The sequence below is a fragment of the Oncorhynchus keta genome, chromosome 10 (assembly GCF_023373465.1).
Source record: "Oncorhynchus keta strain PuntledgeMale-10-30-2019 chromosome 10, Oket_V2, whole genome shotgun sequence".
Lineage (NCBI taxonomy): Eukaryota > Metazoa > Chordata > Actinopteri > Salmoniformes > Salmonidae > Oncorhynchus > Oncorhynchus keta.
Window position 1 is genome coordinate 12,851,932 of NC_068430.1, and position 19,650 is coordinate 12,871,581.

At 41.4% G+C, this 19,650-nt stretch overlaps 1 protein-coding gene across 3 annotated transcripts in view; it reads left to right on the forward strand.

Moving 5' to 3' along the window:
• Positions 1-11,684, forward strand: part of LOC118374600 (metabotropic glutamate receptor 4-like) — a 318,221-nt gene extending 306,537 nt beyond the window's left edge. The window contains exons 10-12 of one of the 3 annotated variants that reach the window (XR_008144147.1): positions 6,309-6,567; positions 8,854-9,941; positions 10,093-11,684. Coding sequence is in view for 2 of the 3 variants with exons in the window: in XM_052526507.1 (XP_052382467.1) it covers positions 6,309-6,567; positions 8,854-8,903 (309 nt within the window). In the remaining variant the exon portion in view is untranslated. Of the gene's footprint in view, positions 1-6,308; positions 6,568-8,853 lie in introns of all 3 variants that reach the window. The other 2 variants (XM_052526507.1, XM_052526508.1) reach the window with 2 other exon arrangements.
• Positions 11,685-19,650: the final 7,966 nt, after the last annotated feature.

Here is a 19,650-nt window from a genome sequence, read left to right on the forward strand (position 1 = left end):
TGGTCAGGTGGGACGGTAGAGTCCCATCTAGCCTAGAGAGGCTAGCTAGTAACCGGAGGACAACAACACAACAAGGTGCAACTATTAAAACATTTTTTGTCAATGATGTTTGGATTGATGTGATGTAATTGTTGTGAGGCCAAATCCAAGCTAGCTTCTGTTTTTGGTGCACCACGACCATTCATAGTTGACCGCACTTAGTTTAGCTCAACACTGATTGGCTTCCCTTGCATTAAATGCTAGAGGCGGCAAGACTATCATACTCTTTTTGACCAGACAGCATCAGATAGATGGGCTACATGTACGGAGACTCCGGTAGGAGATACATTCAGCCTCTTGCGGAGTGAAGGGAAATGATGAAACACAGAGAAACAAAGGATCATTTACTATACAATATGTTTTTACATTTTTTTATTGGTCAATTTTTTTTGTGATACATGTCTTCCCTTGGCACCCATAAATACACGGATGCACACAATTCCAACACAATCCGCCACTTTAGGAAGAGCTGCCATTATGGTGCTGGTGAGTGGTGAGTGGTGAGTGGTTCTGTCCATCTCTTTTATGTTATGTATTTTTCATTATTCTGTTGACATTGTTTTTTGTTGTTGTCTCTGGGCTGCTAAGAGAGAAGGTTAGTTCAACAGAATCAGATAACACGCTGTGATGTTATGTGTCCATATACTGTTATGCAGGGTCAGACACAGTTCTCACCACGCCACCTGCAGAAAGAGAGCGATAGACAGAGCAATCAGACAGAGCACTCTGCTTTGGGTTGTTGTTGGTTTTTCATAGATAAACAACATTAGTCATTGAGCAGCTGTCCCAGAGGCCCAATAGAACATAATGAGGATCAATGGGACAGCGCACAGATGCCTGGATACGATCTAAGATTTCACAGTGGTTTCATCAGCTACAAGATGCAAGCCCTTTGTTTGTGAAGTTGTTGACCTGTGCATTCCTAGTGGGAGAGTAGGGGATAGGACAAGAAGCTAATCAAGGCCAAAACATTGCAGTCTCTTTGTAAATCACGTTCTCCAGCAACAGCACATTAGTGTCCCCGAGGGCAATAAACTGTTATTGGCTTAATTAGACTATAATCACAGTTAGTTTTGATACAATAAGATATGACTGCACTGTATGTTCCCATGCTACTCTAAGTAACCATGCGAGGCTATGAAATCCCTCGACGACTAAAATATAGAAATTACATTGAAATTAATAATATCCTGTCATTTTGAATGTGCCATACTGTACTATGAATAAAACCATAGAACCAGCATGTTTTCTCATTGAAAGTGTTGTTTTTTTCTTCATCAGTCTTCAGAACTAGCAGGTCTGTAGAAGTCATATGTTCTATGTGTGCAGGTCTTCCAATAGCACTGTTCCAATATGGAAGTTCATAGATTGTTCAAGCACATTCCTCGTCGACGCTCAGTCCCCTTTTTTATGGTTCTCTCTTTCACTCATTAGTGTTACAGTGTGTGGTGTCTGTCTGAGGCATGCATCGGCTCGGGCCTGCACTGTCGATGACGCAGTTATGGGAGGTGTGTGCACCTATACCATCCTAAGTACAGGCTAATGATCCAGCCAGTCTACTGAGCCAAGTCACAGTCGGAATATTGATTTTATCTGGTTTTGCTCTGATTTACACTCACAGTCCGATGGTGGACAGTTGATTTTAGGCTTATTCAACAAAACTAAAATGCCAAACCATAATCCAAATATTCAGATTCTACAGTGATCGGATTCTAATATTTAACTCTGCATTATAAACTGGGTGGTTTGAGCCCTGAATGCTGATTGGTTGACAGCTGTGGTATATCCGACTGTATACCACAGGTATGACAAAACATTCATCTTTACTGCTCTAATTACGTTGGAAACTAGTTTATAAGAGCAATAAGGCACCTCAGGGGTTTATGGTATATGGCCAATATACCATGGCTAACGGTTGTATACAGGCACTCCGCGTTGTGTCGTGCGAGGAATCAAATCAAATCAGATTTTATGTTATTTGTCACATACGCCAAATATAACATCTGTAGACCTTAATGTGAAATGCTTACTTACAAGCCCTTAAACAACAATACAGGTCAAGAAATAGAGTTAAGAAAATATTTACTAAAGTAAATAAAAAAGGAACACATTAAAATTACATAACAATAGGCTATACGCAGGGGGTTCTGGTGCCGAGTCAATGTGCCGGGATACAGGTTAGTCAAGGTGGTTTGGGGTCAAGGGACTATGCATAGATAATTAACAGTGAGTAGCTGTTTTGCTTCATTTGAGGATGGCATGCATGGGATGGACATAGAAGTATTCCTGTCTTCAAAGTCAGCTACAGTTGACTCCATGTCTGATGAATGCAAACTGGGTGTAATTACAATGCAGTTTACTAGAGTAGCAGGAATTAGAGGTCAACTAGACGCGTACCATATAGACCTGGTCAAATCCAGATCTGATCCGAGTAAATTATTTTACTACTTTATTATCCAGAACTGATAAAGTGCAAGGGAGAGGAGGGAGGGACGTAATCACGCACAGGTGGATCCGTGAAGATCTCTTGTAGAAATTTCCAGGTGAACAAAATTACACATTTATAACATCAGTGTTACATCAGCTGTTACAGAGTTATGAACCAGAGTTGTGAACCAGGATTGTGAACTAGGGTTATGAACCCTGGACCTATCACTTTTTAGGGAAGACCCAGATGCAGACAGTGTTGAAGTAACAAAGGTGTATTAGCAGAACAGGGGCAGGCAAAACGACAAGTCAAGGGCAGGCAGAGGTCAGTAATCCAGATCAGAGTCAAAAGGTACAGAACGGCAGGCAGTCTCAGGGTCAGGGCAGGCAGAGGTCAGTAATCCAGATCAGAGTCCAAAAGGTACAGAACGGCAGGCAGTCTCAGGGTCAGGGCAGGCAGAGGTCAGTAATCCAGATCAGAGTCAAAAGGTACAGAACGGCAGGCAGTCTCAGGGTCAGGGCAGGCAGAGGTCAGTAATCCAGATCAGAGTCCAAAAGGTACAGAACGGCAGGCAGTCTCAGGGTCAGGGCAGGCAGAGGTCAGTAATCCAGATCAGAGTCAAAAGGTACAGAACGGCAGGCAGTCTCAGGGTCAGGGCAGGCAGAGGTAAATGATCCGGGGCGGTGTGACATGGTATCAAATGGCAGACAAGGCGCAGGGTCAGGGCAGGCAGAATGGTCAAAACTGGGAAAACTAGAAAATAGGAAGAAAATAAAAAAACAGGAGCAAGGGGGAAAATGCTGGTAGGCTTGATAGACAAAACGTACTGGCAACAGACAAATAGAGAACACAGATATAAATACACTGGGGATAATTGGGAAGATACACGACACCTGGAGGGGGGTGGAGACAAGCACAGATCAGGGTGTGACAGAAGAAGAGTTGAACCAGGGTTATAAACCAGGGTTATGAGCCATGGTTATGAACCAGGGTTATTACCCAGGGTAATGAACTAGGGTTATGAACCAGGGTTATAAACCAGGGTTTGAACCAGAGTTATGAACCAGTCAAATACAATAAAGTGATCACAGAAGTCAAATGATCATCAGTACTCAATGACTTCACACAGTAGTAATCACATTGGATAATTCTAGACTTACAGATGTAAACTACTCAACCAAGCATTGTACTAGCATGGTGTTAATATGGTGCTAAAATACAGTGGCTTCAGAAGGTTTTCATACTTATTCTACATTTTGTTGTGTTACAACCTGAATTCAAAATTGATTAAATATTTGTATTTACTCACGCACCCAATACAACATAATGACAAGGTGAAAACACGTTTTTAGAAATCTTTGCAAATGTATTGATAATGAAATACAGAAATATCAAATTTACATAAGTATTCACACCTCTAGGTCAACACATGTTAGAATCACCCTTGGCAGAGATTACAGCTGTGAGTCTTTCTGGGTAAGTCTCTAAGAGCTTTGCACACCTGGATTGTACAATATTTGCACATTATTCTTATTAAAAATCTTGAAGCTCAGTCAAATTGGTTGTTGATCATTGCTAGATCTTGCCATAGATTTTCAGAGTGTCTGCTGGAAAGCAAACTGAACTCGGTTTTCCTTCAGGATTTTGCCTGTGCTTAGCCTATTCCGTTTATTTTTATCAACAGAAAAAACTCCCTAGTCCTTGCTGATGACAAGCAAACCCATAACATGATGCAGCCACCACCATGCCTGAAAATATGAGTGGTAGTCATGTGTTGTGTTGTATTTGCCATGTTTTGCAGTTTTATTGTAGTGCCTTATTGCAAACAGGCTGCATGTTCTGGAATATTTTTAATTCTGTTCAGGCAACCTTCTCTTCACCCTGTTCAGTATTGTGGAGTAACTACAACGTTGTTGATCCATCCTCAGTTTTCTCCTATCACAGTCATTAACTTCTTGCGGCGACCCATCCCGGATCCGGGATCGTGACTTACTCTGTAACTGTTTTAAAGTCACCATTGGCCTCATGGTGAAATCCATGAGCGGTTTCCTTCCTCTCCGGCAACTGATTTAGAAAGAAAGCCTGTATCTTTGTAGTGACTGGGTGTATTGATACCATCCAAAGTGTCATTAATATCTTAACCATGCTCAAAGGGATAGTCAATGTCTGTGAGAGACTCTACCACCGCTGGCTTCTGCTCATTCAACCCTGCATCCACCATCCCCTATGAGAGAGAGAGAGAATAACAACACAGACCCACTAGCAGAGGGTCACGTCTGGGGAAGGTACACTATGTTGATGAAACAACAGCAGGGTTTTCTGGGTTAGATAGCTGGCTAGAGAGAAAGGTCTGATCAAACCGAGCAGATTTTTATTATAATGGTGATCTCTGAGTCAAATCCAATATTTACAGGTTAACACACTATTGGGATGTATGTTTGTTTTGGGTTGGGTCATACAGTATCATGCTGTGGATTCACCTTGGTCTATACCATTTTACATCATCCCAACCTTTAATTACTTTCCCCTGATCAGGTCGGGTGATCAGTATTTGTAACAATGTAGACATTACAATTCCTGCAAGCCTGTCCCTCCCCTTTAATGTTCTCAATAAGCTAGCCTAATTAACACAGCTCTGCTTAGCAAACACTTCAAGTGGAGTGAGTTAGACTGCTGATCAGCAAGGCCCTCCCCCGTGATTCACAATGTTCAGCCATGGATAAATATTTCATGAGGTTGTTTCCTTTGTATAGAGTACCATGTAGGGAGTCAAAATAGACTGGTGTTTTGAAATTGCCGTGAGTTCCATGTTAAAACTAGCACTGCAAAAAATGCAACAAAACTAGCCTTTGTGCTCTGCCCTCCTACCAACAAATTAACTTAAGTAATAATTGACTTGTCTAATGTGCATTGTAACTAATCATAGTGATACGCCACATACATGGTTTATATGTTCTAGTAAATGAGCTTCTTACACAATAACATTGGTGAGGAGCAAGGCTTTGACATGTATTCAATGATATCAGTTTTGTCCTTCACAAACCTTGTCCACCTCTTCATGAATGACATACGCCAAGGACAAACTGACAGAAGTATTTAAACCTCAGTAGTCAACAAGGCTTGACGTGAACATTAACATAGGCAGTAAAACCACCAGGGATGAACATTAACATCGACAGTAAACCACCAGGGATGAACATTAACATCTACAGTAAACCACCAGGGATGAACATTAACATCTACAGTAAACCACCAGGGATGAACATTAACATTGACAGTAAACCAGCAGGGATGAACATTAACATCGACAGTAAACCACCAGGGATGAACATTAACATTGACAGTAAACCACCAGGGATGAACATTAACATCTACAGTAAACCACCAGGGATGAACATTAACATTGACAGTAAACCACCAGGGATGAACATTAACATCGACAGTAAACCACCAGGGATGAACATTAACATCTACAGTAAACCGCCAGGGATGAACATTAACATCTACAGTAAACCGCCAGGGATGAACATTAACATCTACAGTAAACCACCAGGGATGAACATTAACATCTATAGTAAACCACCAGGGATGAACATGTAGAATAGAGGCCTTCACGGGTCCAAAATGGCGGGGGTATTCGGGTACAGGTGGATCCGTGAAGACCTCTAGGAGTGTGGTAGTAGCTGTCAATACTTAGTGCTCTTTATTGCCTTTGGGCAGGGAATACAGCCAGCAGATTCCAGATGGCGGTTACATTAACCCTCACCCCATCCTTACCCTTAAAATAATTTTGAGCCATATGTCTAACTCATGTCTAAATCTCCTTGACATTACTTTACAGATGTACATCCAGACCACCACTCTGACCATCTCCGTGAGTCTGAGTGCCTCTGTCTCTCTGGGGATGCTCTACTTGCCCAAGGTCTACGTGATCCTCAGGCGCCCGGAGCAGAACGTGCCCAAACGCACACGCAGCCTTAAGGCCATGGTCACTGCCACCACCATGTCCAACAAGTTCAACCCCAAGGCCAGCCTACGTCCCAATGGAGAGGCCAAGACTGAGCTGTCTGAGAGCTTGGAAACACAAGGTGAGTTAAAAGGTGAAGACTTACAGTATTTATGCTATATACTGTACATGCTAGAATTAGCTGAGTGGATCCTTGTGTTTGTGTTTAATGTTTCTAAGATTAATTTAGTCCTTCAGGTGCTGTAAATCACATAAATAATTTGGTCTAAGAGGTAGAAGGTAGAAAGCACAGTATCCAATTCATTATTTACAAGCCACCTCATGCCGTTGTTATTTTACACTTCAATGGATTTAGGAAATTGGCTGCCATTTCTTTCATTTTAAGTCTGTTTGTGAGTTGCGGGAGATCTTTAAACATTCCCTGATATGCTCAAATTCTCCACTGTGTGTAGGTCACAAAGAAGGGCATCAGTACTATTACATTAGCTACCTTATTACAATGGACCTATTGTGTTTCATTTAACATATTAGATCCATTTAAATTCTTGTTATACACTGTCTACAACAACCATGTTTTATTTTCTCATTTCAATGCACTGAGTTGATTCTCACAGATAAACACTTTGTGCCCAATATGGTGATCAGGAATCTACGTTTCCTTTTTTCACTGTTTGGCTCAGATTTGTGGCACTGTTCAAAGTGTTCAAAGCCATGTGTAATTAATTGAGAGGCAAATGACTTGCCTTTCTGAACCAGCTGAAATTCTCGCTGTCTAAGTCCATCTCACTCTAATTTCAATAGCAATCAAAATGCTTGGTGGTTTCTGGGACGGACTCAGGCGTTATACATCTGTGGTAAATAATGACTTCAACCATTGACTCAGCAGAAATTACTCAGGTGATGGCCAAAAGAGTCACACACCTGACCGGCTTGCCTACCAGAGAAAAGAAAAGAGAGGTCTGAGTCGGGATGTCAACAGAGATAGAATACCTATTTGTGGACAAATCTTAATGACGCACGCATATCAATGTGATTCATTGTTCCCTGAGACCTACAGTATTTTGGGGATTATTTAGCCCCTGCAATATTTCTTCCACCAATAACAAAACTACAGTGATGTGGGGATATTGTCCCCAAAAAATACATTGTGGACAATATACTTCTGTTTATATAGAATGCAACGTTGTAAATATTTGATAAAAAATGTCTATAAGGATGCTGAGCATGGACATGCGTTACAGAACATTGACATATAGGCCGATATCCTAAAAAAACAACAGCTACATTAAGCCACAGAGCAACACAATAAATGAGAAGAGTAAAGACAGAGATTCAATAACCAGCATCCGATCCTTGTCCTGGGCCATCTAGACCCATTCCGTATAGACCTGGTTGGATCCACATCCCATCTAAGTGGGGGGCTCCCGAGTGACGCAGCGGTCTAAGGCAGTGCATCTCAGTGCAAGCAGGCGTCACTACAGACCCTGGTTTGATTCCAGGCTGTATCACAAATGGCCGTGATTGGGCGGCGCACAATTGACCCAGTGTCGCCCATGTTATGGTTTGGCCGGGGTCGGCCGTAAATAAGATTTTTTTCTTAACTGACTTGCCTAGTTAAATTAAGGTTAAAAGAAACAATGCACGGGTATTTAAATAAGCACCATTTTTCATTGTCAGGGTCATTGCCAGTGTGGACACAGCATGATGTAATTGAAAAATTCCTGTCTCCCTGACCAGCTGACATTAGTTGCATGGACGGTAGGATTTAGAGGATCAGCCAAGGGAGGGAAACAACTGGATGGTCAAAGCCTTTATTACCCAGTAGACAGACAGGGGATAGGAGGTGGAGGTCTGGGGAGACAACTGGATGGTCGAAGCCTTATTACCCAGTAGACAGACAGGGGATAGGAGGTGGAGGTCTGGGGAGACAACTGGATGGTCGAAGCCTTATTACCCAGTAGACAGACAGGGGATAGGAGGTGGAGGTCTGGGGAGACAACTGGATGGTCGAAGCCTTATTACCCAGTAGACAGACAGGGGATAGGAGGTGGAGGTCTGGGGAGACAACTGGATGGTCAAAGCCTTTATTACCCAGTAGAGAGACAGGGGATAGGAGGTGGAGGTCTGGGGAGACAACTGGATGGTCAAAGCCTTTATTACCCAGTAGACAGACAGGGGATAGGAGGTGGAGGTCTGGGGAGACAACTGGATGGTCAAAGCCTTTATTACCCAGTAGACAGACAGGGGATAGGAGGTGGAGGTCTGGGGAGACAACTGGATGGTCAAAGCCTTATTACCCAGTAGACAGACAGAGGATAGGAGGTGAACACTACTTCTTTTTCCCTGTGTATACAGTACTGTAGTAACTGTGACGTACCGCTGGCCTTCTCTGTGTTTTTCGCTTCTTATTCTCTTTCAGCTTTCGCCACAAAGCAGACATACATCAGCTACAGCAACCATGTCATCTAGGAGAGGAAGGCCGTCGTCGTTGTTCTGGATGGTCACCTCATGGCGGGTGAAAATGTTCTTATGCACTGGAATGAAATGGGAAATAGAGGAAGAAAATGGACATGATGTGAGGATCACTAAAGGATTTCCCTGGGAATAGTCATAATAAAGGAAAGAGAGAAGACCACACAGAGATGCAGAGAGGGACCCTCAAGGGCCCAACAGAACAGATACAGTTGCATGGTGATGCTCCATCTTGTCGGCCATGACAGACAAGGCCAACACTTCCCCCCTGGCAGAGACCGGAGAGGATATGATGCGGGATGAGGCTTCTCCTCCCTTCTCGATGTTTGCATTGCAGCTTTACTCTCTCTCTCTCTCTCTCTCTCTTCTCTCTCTCTCTCTCTCTCTCTCTCTCTCTCTCTCTCTCTCTGAACAGAAAGAATCTGTTCAGGTGTATGCCATGCAAGGTTGTAGTCCGCCAGTATTCTCAACAGTAAGGGATATTGCTCTCAATGCTTCAGGAAGTTGCAGAGCCACCAGGATGAGAGTAATCAGTCTTTTATTTCAAGGAGGATTTTAAGTTACGTAATTGTTTTGTTGTTGTCTTTTGAAAGGTATTCCAGTTTAAAAAGAAAATACTGGATGAAAGAAACCATTCCAACAATGCAGGATAATTGTACTCCATCATATTTTGGTTGTTTTTGCCTTACCTGTCTTCATTGAGTTGACCCAAAAAATTATAATGATGTTGACAAAAAAATAATATGGTCATTACTGATTTTGAGCATGCCAGTTTGAACATCCTGTGTTGTGTTGTAAAAAAAATATTTGGAATGCGTTCAAACTCTGTTGCAGTGTCGTTTCTATTATATGTCAATTCCAAACTGGTGAAGGTCTAGTGAGTGATCTTTGTTTCTTTGTGTGAGGTGAGGCCCTGATCTGTGTTACCAGCTAACCAAAGGCTGCCACTGTCCTCTGCCCACTTTGCCCATACTTTAATACTGTAACTCCAGACTCAAACAAAGAGTCTCTGAGTAAAAATAGAGAGGTGTCATGGTGGACTGAACACAAAGGTGCAGAATGCCTCAAGATAAAAACGTAATATTCAAAATCTGTAAATTTAAATAAATATTAGCTCTTCACTCCACATACTGTTCTCATGGGCAATGACCTTTAATCTGGATAACAACACAAAACAAATGATAAGGCTAGAGAAATGTATCGACCAATATCACCAATACAATCAACACCAAAACATGTTGGAGAGTAACCATGAAGTACCAATCCCCAAAAGAATATGAGACTCCTTGATGGACACATACGATTTATGCTTTCCACCAATGGGAATGGTAAGTGTAGCAACCAACTTGCTAAAGTCGATAAACGATAAACTGGGCATACTTGAACTAGTCAGGAAAGATATAAAGCAATTGAAGGGGAGCTTCGAGATCAGTGACGAAAAAGCTGCGACATTGGAGAAAGAAACAAACAAGCTAAAAGGTACAGTCAATACAATTGAAACGGACGTTAAAGAACTTAAAAAGGAGAACATGTTTCTGAGACGAGCCTTACTTGAAATACAGACTAGATCTATGAGAGCAAATCTGGTAAAAAAAAGGGTGAAGATCCTGAAAGTGTGATGAAATAATTATGTCTTGAAGAGCTACAGATCCCAGGCGATACAAAATCAAACTCTAACGTGTACACCGTTTAGGACAGAGAGGACAGAGATATAAGCACCCAATCATTGCCAAATTTGCATTCTCCCAACAAAAAAAAAATGTTAAAAGCCTAGATGGAAGACTCACTCACTGGCACGAAAATAGGCATGAATGATCAGTTCCCAAAGGAAATTGCAGAACGGCGTAGTTTATCTCGTCGTCGATAAACTGAATATTGATAACCAATTGTTCCGAGTCACCAAGACTACCCCATGGCTATTCTAAATATTACAAAGTTCCCATAAAGGAGTCCAATAACGGAACATCCAATACTATCCATGGTAGGGATTGTAATACATTTTTTGGGAAAACTAGTCTCTCAGGCTGCAAGAGGTCCTATAGTGAGATACCATCGATGACCCCCATCCATTTCCAGCAGCTATCCTACCGGTCACACAAAGGTACAGCTAAATTGTACAGATCCAAATCCATTAAATGGGGAGTAAAGTATCCCCAGGGGAGTATGCCACACAGTAGTCATGCACCCAAGATGATATCCATAATGGATAAAACAGTGGTTTTATGTGGTAAGACAGTAGACTAATTCATTAATAAATAAATTATCTCTGAAGACTGTGTCCTGGTTTGCAAAATGCTTCAGCGATATACTAGTATACTATATGACCTCAAGCTACAGAAAGGAATCTACTCAAGACAAAATGCCAAAGGATCCAGTAGTCCTTTCAGCCGCCATCAGTTCTCTGAATAAATAAATCAGAAGGGGTTGCTGTAAAACTGAACAGTCCTTTAGTTTATTTTATTTTATATTGTGAGGTCATTTGTGATGTGAACTCAACGCTGCTTTTCCATTAACCTCTGTATTACTAAAATAATAAAATAACGTGAGTGCTGACCAAATGAAATGGCAAGTTAATGTACGTTATGAAATAGATTGATGATGTCCGCTTTTATGTCTTGACAAATCTAAAAAGGGAAAAATGTAAACAAAAAAGAAACAGTGCCTGGCTATCTGACTACGTATTTGTAAAACCTATTGAAAAGTAATGAAGTGTGTGGAGCATGTCCATTTTTTTAAATACAAAATCACATTTCTAATAAAATTAAAATGACAAGCTTCTCTTCTTTCTTTCAAAATTGTTCTCTCTTACAGTATTGCATTTTTATGACCTAAAGTGTCAGTAGGTCAGAACGGGGAAACAGTAAATAAATAATTGAGTGTAAAGCGTCAGTAGGTCAGAATGAGGAAACCGTAAAGTAATAATTGAGTGTAATGTGCAACATTTACCCGTTCTGTATGAGAGGAGGCCTTGCTCCACTGGTCTGGCTTGTCAGAAAGAGAGGAAGGGAGAGGGAGAGAGAGGGACATAGAAAGAGATGGGGTGAAGGAAAGAGCGAGGGAAGAAGAGCCAACAGGACTGACCTGACTGTCTCAGAGAGGGCAGCAGAGGGCAGAAGTGATGTCATTAGTTTAGAAGCAGGAAGTTCAGGAGGTATCAGGACATTTAACTGGTAAAATAACTTCACTATTTGGCAAGAACCAAAATAACAATGTGGTATAACAGCTAATTACCATTTTATAAATAATCTGTGAACTGAACAGTTCAATAAACTTGTTAACTCCATTATAAGTCATTTTAAGTAAATGTTAATGTAAAGTGTTAACGAAAAAGGATTTGTTGACAATGTTATCTATCACAAAAATTTGAATTAGAGGGACAACAAATCCTGTGAGTTGGTTTATTTCTCATTACTTGTGAGAGACGTTGTTGACCCCTTTATCCTTTGATACAACTGCCACACCTCCTGTGATGATGGATGGTACATGTCTGTGTGTGTAAATGTGAATGTGTGTGTGTGTGTGTGTGTGGGGGGGTGTGCGTGTGCGCGCGTGCGCGTGTGTGTGTGTGCGCGTGTGTGTGCGTGTGGCTATGACAAAAGAAGAGCAAACTAAAGACAGAAAGAGGATGATGAACACCAATTAATAACAGAGGAATGAAAGAAAGAAAGATCATCAACTTGACAAGAAAGACAATGACTTCCATCGTCAGCTTGGTTGTGTTGACATAATTGCTTTAATAATAGCATCACAGGGGAACAGAATTGGTGGTGGAAAACAAGCAATTATTTCAAATGAATGGTTAGTAGGCCATATTTTTATACTTCAATCCATGGCCCCTGCAGTGGTAATGTCCAGCATTGAGTCTATTCATCTCAAGCATTCAGAATGATTGCCCCTCCATTAGGCAACAGAAGCCAAAAAAATAACAGTACCACAGTCTCATATTGCTAAATTTATGTTATTTGTACACTGGAATATAGCTGAAATTGTGTGCAATAGCATAAGGTGCCATCTAAACACCATAACCCTCAAACGATAATACCTCCTAGTATTCAGATCACAACAAACAGCATTTTCTAATGAACTCAATTAAACACATTGCTCACAACACATGAAAAAACAAATAATCATTGTTCACATATTCAATAGTGTCACGGTTTTCTAATGGTGAAGGAGAGTCGGACCAAACTGCAGCGCGTATATTGTGATCCATGTTTATTTACACAACGTAACACGAATCCAAAACACAAACTCTACAAAACAATAAACGTAGTGAAAACCGAAACAGCCTTAACTGGTGCAAACTAACACAGACTAAGGACATCAAGACACTCAGGACAATCACCCACAATACAACCAACGAATATGGCTGCCTAAATATGGTTCCCAATCAGAGACAACGATAAACACCTGCCTCTGATTGAGAACCACTTCAGACAGCCATAGACTCTCCTAGAACACCCCACTAAGCTACAATCCCACTAAGCTACACACCACATACAAAAACCCATGTCACACCCTGGCCTGACCAAATACATAAAGAAAAACACAAAATACTTCGACCAGGGCGTGACAAATAGACTGAAAAGGTTTTAACAAATAGATGACTAACACAATTTTAAAGGCAACATGTTTTTTCAACAAAAACAAGCTGGAATACAAGGTCAGAGCAAAACTTAAGTGACTAAACCGACTCAAAAACCACTAAATGCAGGACTTCCCTCCTTGCCACAGGGAACAATGTGTAAAAATAGATGAATACATGACAACATTTTACTTGAGCATCTGGATGGTTTTTTGCTTCAATAAGTCTCAATCTGAAAGCCTGCCATTTTAAATAAACTCCAGTGTATTTAGGAGAATTTCATCCGCTGTTACAAAGTAATTGTAAGGGTTTTCTTCTGGTGAAAGAGAGGCGGACCAAAATGCAGCGTGGTGGTTATTCATGTTTTTAATAAAGACGACTATACATGAACAGACTATACAAAACAAGAAAAGTGAAAACCTAAACAGTCCTATCTGGTGCAAACACAGAGACAGGAACAAATCACCCACAAAACCCAACACAAAACAGGCTACCTAAATATGGTTCCCAATCAGAGACAATGACTAACACCTGCCTCTGATTGAGAACCATATCAGGCCAAACATAGAAATAGACAAACCAGACACACAACATAGAATGCCCACCCAGCTCACGTCCTGACCAACACTAAAACAAGGAAAACACATACGAATGATGGACAGAACGTGACAGTAATAGCGAAGAAAATGTGTATTCTGTCAAAATATGACAGTCCGACCATTCTACTGTGAAAAAGCACTGAGGAGTTCAATGCAATCCTCTGAACTGTGTAATTGCAGATTGAGTAATACACTTGCTTTGATTGAAGTTGAGATGTTTAAGCCCATGAATCATATAGTATATGGCACTGATGAGTCTGTAATGGACAGTTAATGAAGACACCAGTAGTAATTGACATCCATATAGTTGATCTAAAGATCTGTTAGTGAAGCCACCAGAAGACACACCATACCAAACAACAGCTAACAGACCATCTTTTAGATCCAAAGATATTAGTTAGATTTCTTCATGTGTGGCAGGATTCCCAACCCTGTCAAAACATCACTCCACAGCAGACGGGACACAGAGAAGAATCACTGAAAAAAAAATTCTGACAGATTATTCCTGCAAGTATGAGGCCTCCATGCGTCATCCATGCATCACATTTGTATCCATCCGTAAGAGAACATTGGGGTGTAATACATTCCATAGATAACTTGAACACGCTGGCCAAGATGTGAGACACTTGAACATTTCCAACAATAGAGTAGGTGGTGAAAATCATTGAAAAAGTTGACTGACTTCAACGATGCCATCAAAGGCAATTATGATGATACACTAACCCCAGTATTTGAGTGTTTGTGCCTGATTCATGAGCTTGTGTAATTGAAGGGCATTTCTTATTTACAATTTTCTTATCAGTTCACTGTCTGCCAGCCCACAATACTGCCACCTCCCATGACAGAATGAGTACAACCAATAGACACAGCTACAGGATACAAATGTTCATTGCGTTGTGCACTAATACACAGTACAGAGACCTGGGCATTGCAGCATTGTTTGTCTCCTCACGAGTCCTGAGCTCCCTCTACTGTGGTGCACTGTACTGTCTGAATAGCCTCAAACAAACAGCTCTGTCCTGTCCTTGTCCTGCTTGCTCTCCTCTCCTGTGAAAACCAGGTTTTGCTTTTCAAGAGGAGAGCCACACAGGCTCTTTTAAAAGCTTACCAGCTCTGTCCTGTCCTTGTCCTGCTTGCTCTCCTCTCCTGTGAAAACCAGGCTTTGCTTTAAAAGAGGAGAGCCACACAGGCTCTTTTAAAAGCTTACCCGCTCTGTCCTGTCCTTGTCCTGCTTGCTCTCCTCTCCTGTGAAAACCAGGCTTTGCTTTTCAAGAGGAGAGCCACACAGGCTCTTTTAAAAGCTTACCAGCTCTGTCCTGTCCTTGTCCTGCTTGCTCTCCTCTCCTGTGAAAACCAGGCTTTGCTTTTCAAGAGGAGAGCCACACAGGCTCTTTTAAAAGCTTAACAGCATTCTGTTGGGAACTGCGTACCCGGAAATGACGTGGCTTCTTGCTTTACAAAGGGGATTGTCAGAAACCTCAAATAAAATATGTTCCATTCAGGATCTTCTTAAGTGTACACTTAGTGTACAATTAAAAATATATATTTTTCACCTTTATTTAACCTGGTAGGATAGTTGAGAACAAGTTTACTGCGACCTGGCCAAAATAAAGCAAAGCTGTGCGACACAAACAACAACACAGAGTTACACATGGAACATGGATTATTGACATGCAGTCAATAATACAATAGGAAAAGTCTATATACAGTATGTGCAAATGAGGTAGGATAAGGGAGGTAAGGCAATAAATAGGCCATAGTGGCGAAATAATTACAATATAGCAATTAAACACTGGAGTGATAGATGTGCAGAAGATGAGTGTGCAAGTAGAGATACTGGGGTGCAAAGGAGCAAAATAAATAAAATAAATAACAGTACGGGGGATGAGGTAGTTGGATGGGCTATTTACAGATGAGCTATGTACAGGTGCAGTGATCTGTGAGCTGCTCTGACAGCTGGTGCTTAAAGTTAGTGAGGGAGATATGAGTCTCCAGCTTCAGTGATTTTTGCAGTTCGTTCCAGTCATTGGCAGCAGAGAACTGGAAGGAAAGACGGCCAAAGGAGGAATTGGCTTTGGGGATGACTAGTGAGATATACCTGCTGGAGCGCGTGCTACGGGTGGGGGCTGCAAATCATTCAGAACACCTGCTCTTTCCATGACATAGAAGACGAGGTAAATCGAGGTGAAAGTTATGATCCCTTATTGATGTCACTTGTTAAATCCACTTCAATCAGTGTAGATGAAGGGGAGGAAACAGGTTAATGAAAGATTTTTAAGCCTCAAGACAGTTGAGACATGGATTTTGTATGTGTGTCATACAGAGGGTGAATGGGCAAGGCAAAATATTTCAGTGCCTTTGAATGGGGTATGGTGGTAGGTACCAGGCCCACCGGTTTGAGGGTGTTAAAAACTGGGTATTTAACTGCTGCTGGGTTTTTCAGCACTCAACTGTTTCCCGTGTATTAGGAATGGTACATCACCCAAAGGACATCCAGACATCTTGACGCAACTGTGGGAAGTAATGGAGTCAAGATGGGCCAGCAACCTTGTGGAACGCTTTTGACACCTTGTAGAGTCCATTCCCCGACGAATTGAGGCTGTTCTGAGGACAAAAAGGGGATGCAAACTCAATATGAAGAAGGTGATCCTAATATTTTATACACTCAGTGTATATTTCCACACACTATATCATAATTCAAATATAAACAACTGCATTTACAGTGTTGCTCCTAGGTTTGAGGGAGGGAGGGAGAAACAGGATACATCTTTTATACTTTATGTTGCTAGGAAACACAAGGTTTGCTTCATGAATACCTCTACCATGACACAGTGAATGCAGAACTCAAAGCTCTTAATGTCTTAACAGTTCACTGATTGGTTTAAAGCCTTGTGTTGAGGTTAATGCGGTTTGGTTCGTACAGAGAAACATGCCCAGCTATAACCATATGCACACTGTTAAGTGCGGAAAACACATCCCACTCAATCTTTGAGAAATGGCATAATTATCCTGCAGCGATTAGGGAAGAGGAAACTGATGTAAATATCTGTTAATTACGATGAACTGAATTGCAATTCTGGTTTATTTGAATCTATGTTAATTCATTCAACTCTATTGTACTTGTTTCCCTCCTAGCATTTGTGTCCATTATCGACTGAGATGTTGCCATATCTAACTGGTCGTCTCATCTCCAAGGTTGTGGTTACCCATCCGAATGGCTGAATAACAGAAGATTCCTTAGGTGTCTACTGAACATAGTGTTTAAATGAGCCCAAGGGAGAGAAGGCAGAAATGTGGACAGACTCTGGTAAGCATGTTCCCCACAGGGAGGCTAACCAGGAGTAAGGAGTTGGGTGATGGCTTTACCATGAAAGTAGGCCAACGTGACCGGGACTGCACCACTGCTGTATCCATTTACTGCCAAGGCATTTGCTTAATTTCACAGCCCTATTCAATCATACTTACCTGGTTTTCACTTGGAAATGATGTGCTAACTATCGGGACTTGCTGGTATTTCAACTTACTCAATACAGCTGCTGCTAGCTACAATGAAACATGATCCGGTCAGTGGTGTGGGTTTTAATGAAATAAAGAAAACAAAAAGGAGACAAAAATAAATGGTAAATTGCAGGGGCGCAACTTTGGTTGTAGGAGTGGGGGGGACAATTTATTTTGTATCCAGTCAGATAAACACACCAAACAGTCTACCTGGCCGCTCGGAGGCGTCCACATGGTAAAGTGCATTGTTGCCTCGTTATCACATTCCAATAATTATCACATTCCAATAATACAACTGTGTGGGGGGGTGGGAGACATGTCTCCATCTCCAGTGAAAGTTGTGCCCCTGGTAAATTGACAGTCCATCCAAACCTGACAAAGAAGGAAGTTCTGACCCGCATTGGTTTCCTCTTGATCCTTTGCTACTTTTTCTCTCTCTCTCCCTCATATCCCAAGTCTGGAACAGACATCTGTCTGAAGGTAGTCCCCTTAACCAGCATGTGATATCTGACTGGCTGCACCTTTCAGCCATAACTTCTCAGCACTGGCCTAGGAGTCAGCCCAGATCATGTGAAACCACTGGTGAAAGCAGAATAAATGGGGTCCCAGAAGGGACAGGGAGGGGACAGTCCTCTAATCTGAGTTTATCATGGCTGTCTAATTAAGGGGAGATAGGTTTAAAAATGACATATGCCAATGATGTGGATCCCTGCTTTGTAGGGAAAGATTAATGAGTCAATGGTGTTGATTTGCTTTGAGTCATGTCATTCTCGGTACAAAATAACCAGGAAGAGCATTGTAATTTAAATAGTGTGTGTCTACAACATATGGAGAGGTCTATGGAGAGGTCTATAGAGAGGTCTATATAGAGGTCTATGGAGAAATCTATGGAGAGATATATAGAGAGGCCTACGGAGAGTCTATGGAGAGGTCTATAGAGAGATCTATGGAGAGGTCTATGGAGAGGTCTCGTTAAATATCTGGTAGTTAACCGTGAGACAGATACAGTATGGCTTGCATCTTGAATGGCTTGCATCTAAATGGATTGCATTTAGAACAGTGATTTAAGGACTTAGATACTTCTCTAAGAAATTGCTGCCCTTGTTTCCTGACTAAGAATGTATGCGATACTAAATTCTGTCTTGCGATCGACGAAGTCCCTTGAATCCAATGAGCAGCCTCCTGATGCTTTTTAAAACTCAAACATGGGTTTTGATTAAGATGTACAGTAGGTGTTCTTCTGACTTTAGTGTTTATGATATCATATACAGTATATGCTGCACCCACAATCCATACTAATACAGTACCAATAAGATAACGTAATTCATAAGACCTGCTATCGCGTAATGTTCAAAACAATTCCCATTTGGTGTTGAATATACTCTGAGCATGTACAGAAGACTCCAGGTTTTTTCTCCTCCCATCCACAACTCCCATCATGTGGCACCTGCATGTGGAAAATTGAATATCTGAGTTCACTCCTGGCCAGTATCAAGTACCCTTTGTGGAATGGCCCAGTGTTCCATGCTACTCTGCAGCAAAGCACAGCTTCCAAACTCCTATCCTAATAGCCCACAGGTGTTTGGCTAATTTGGTGCCTAGAAGCTATTTGGAGCTTCATCCTGCTGATTGTGTGTTTGAAACCATTGTGATCTCTTACAGCTCACAAAGCATTTTCCATTCCTTCCTTGTACATAGATTTTTGGACGTTATTAATAAGTAAACAGAGGGAGGTTAACTGCAGCTAGACTCAAATGAAGAGTACAACGCATACTGTTAATTTCATTCTGAGCATGTGTGACTATGAACTAATGATGTACAATCAGGAAGATACAGGGTATTTGGACTTTCCATTGATATCACAAGTCACACAGAAAACCTTCATTTGACAGGGTCCTGGAAGTCTAGACTACATAAAGTACAAGAAGACGGCATCTTTTATATCTAATGCACTAAAAACAGTGATGATTATATAAGGGATATTACTCCACCTGTTAGTTATTCAGAGTCTCTGCAGTGGTTGCGATGCATCCCCTGATTAGATTCTATAACTGTTGCATGC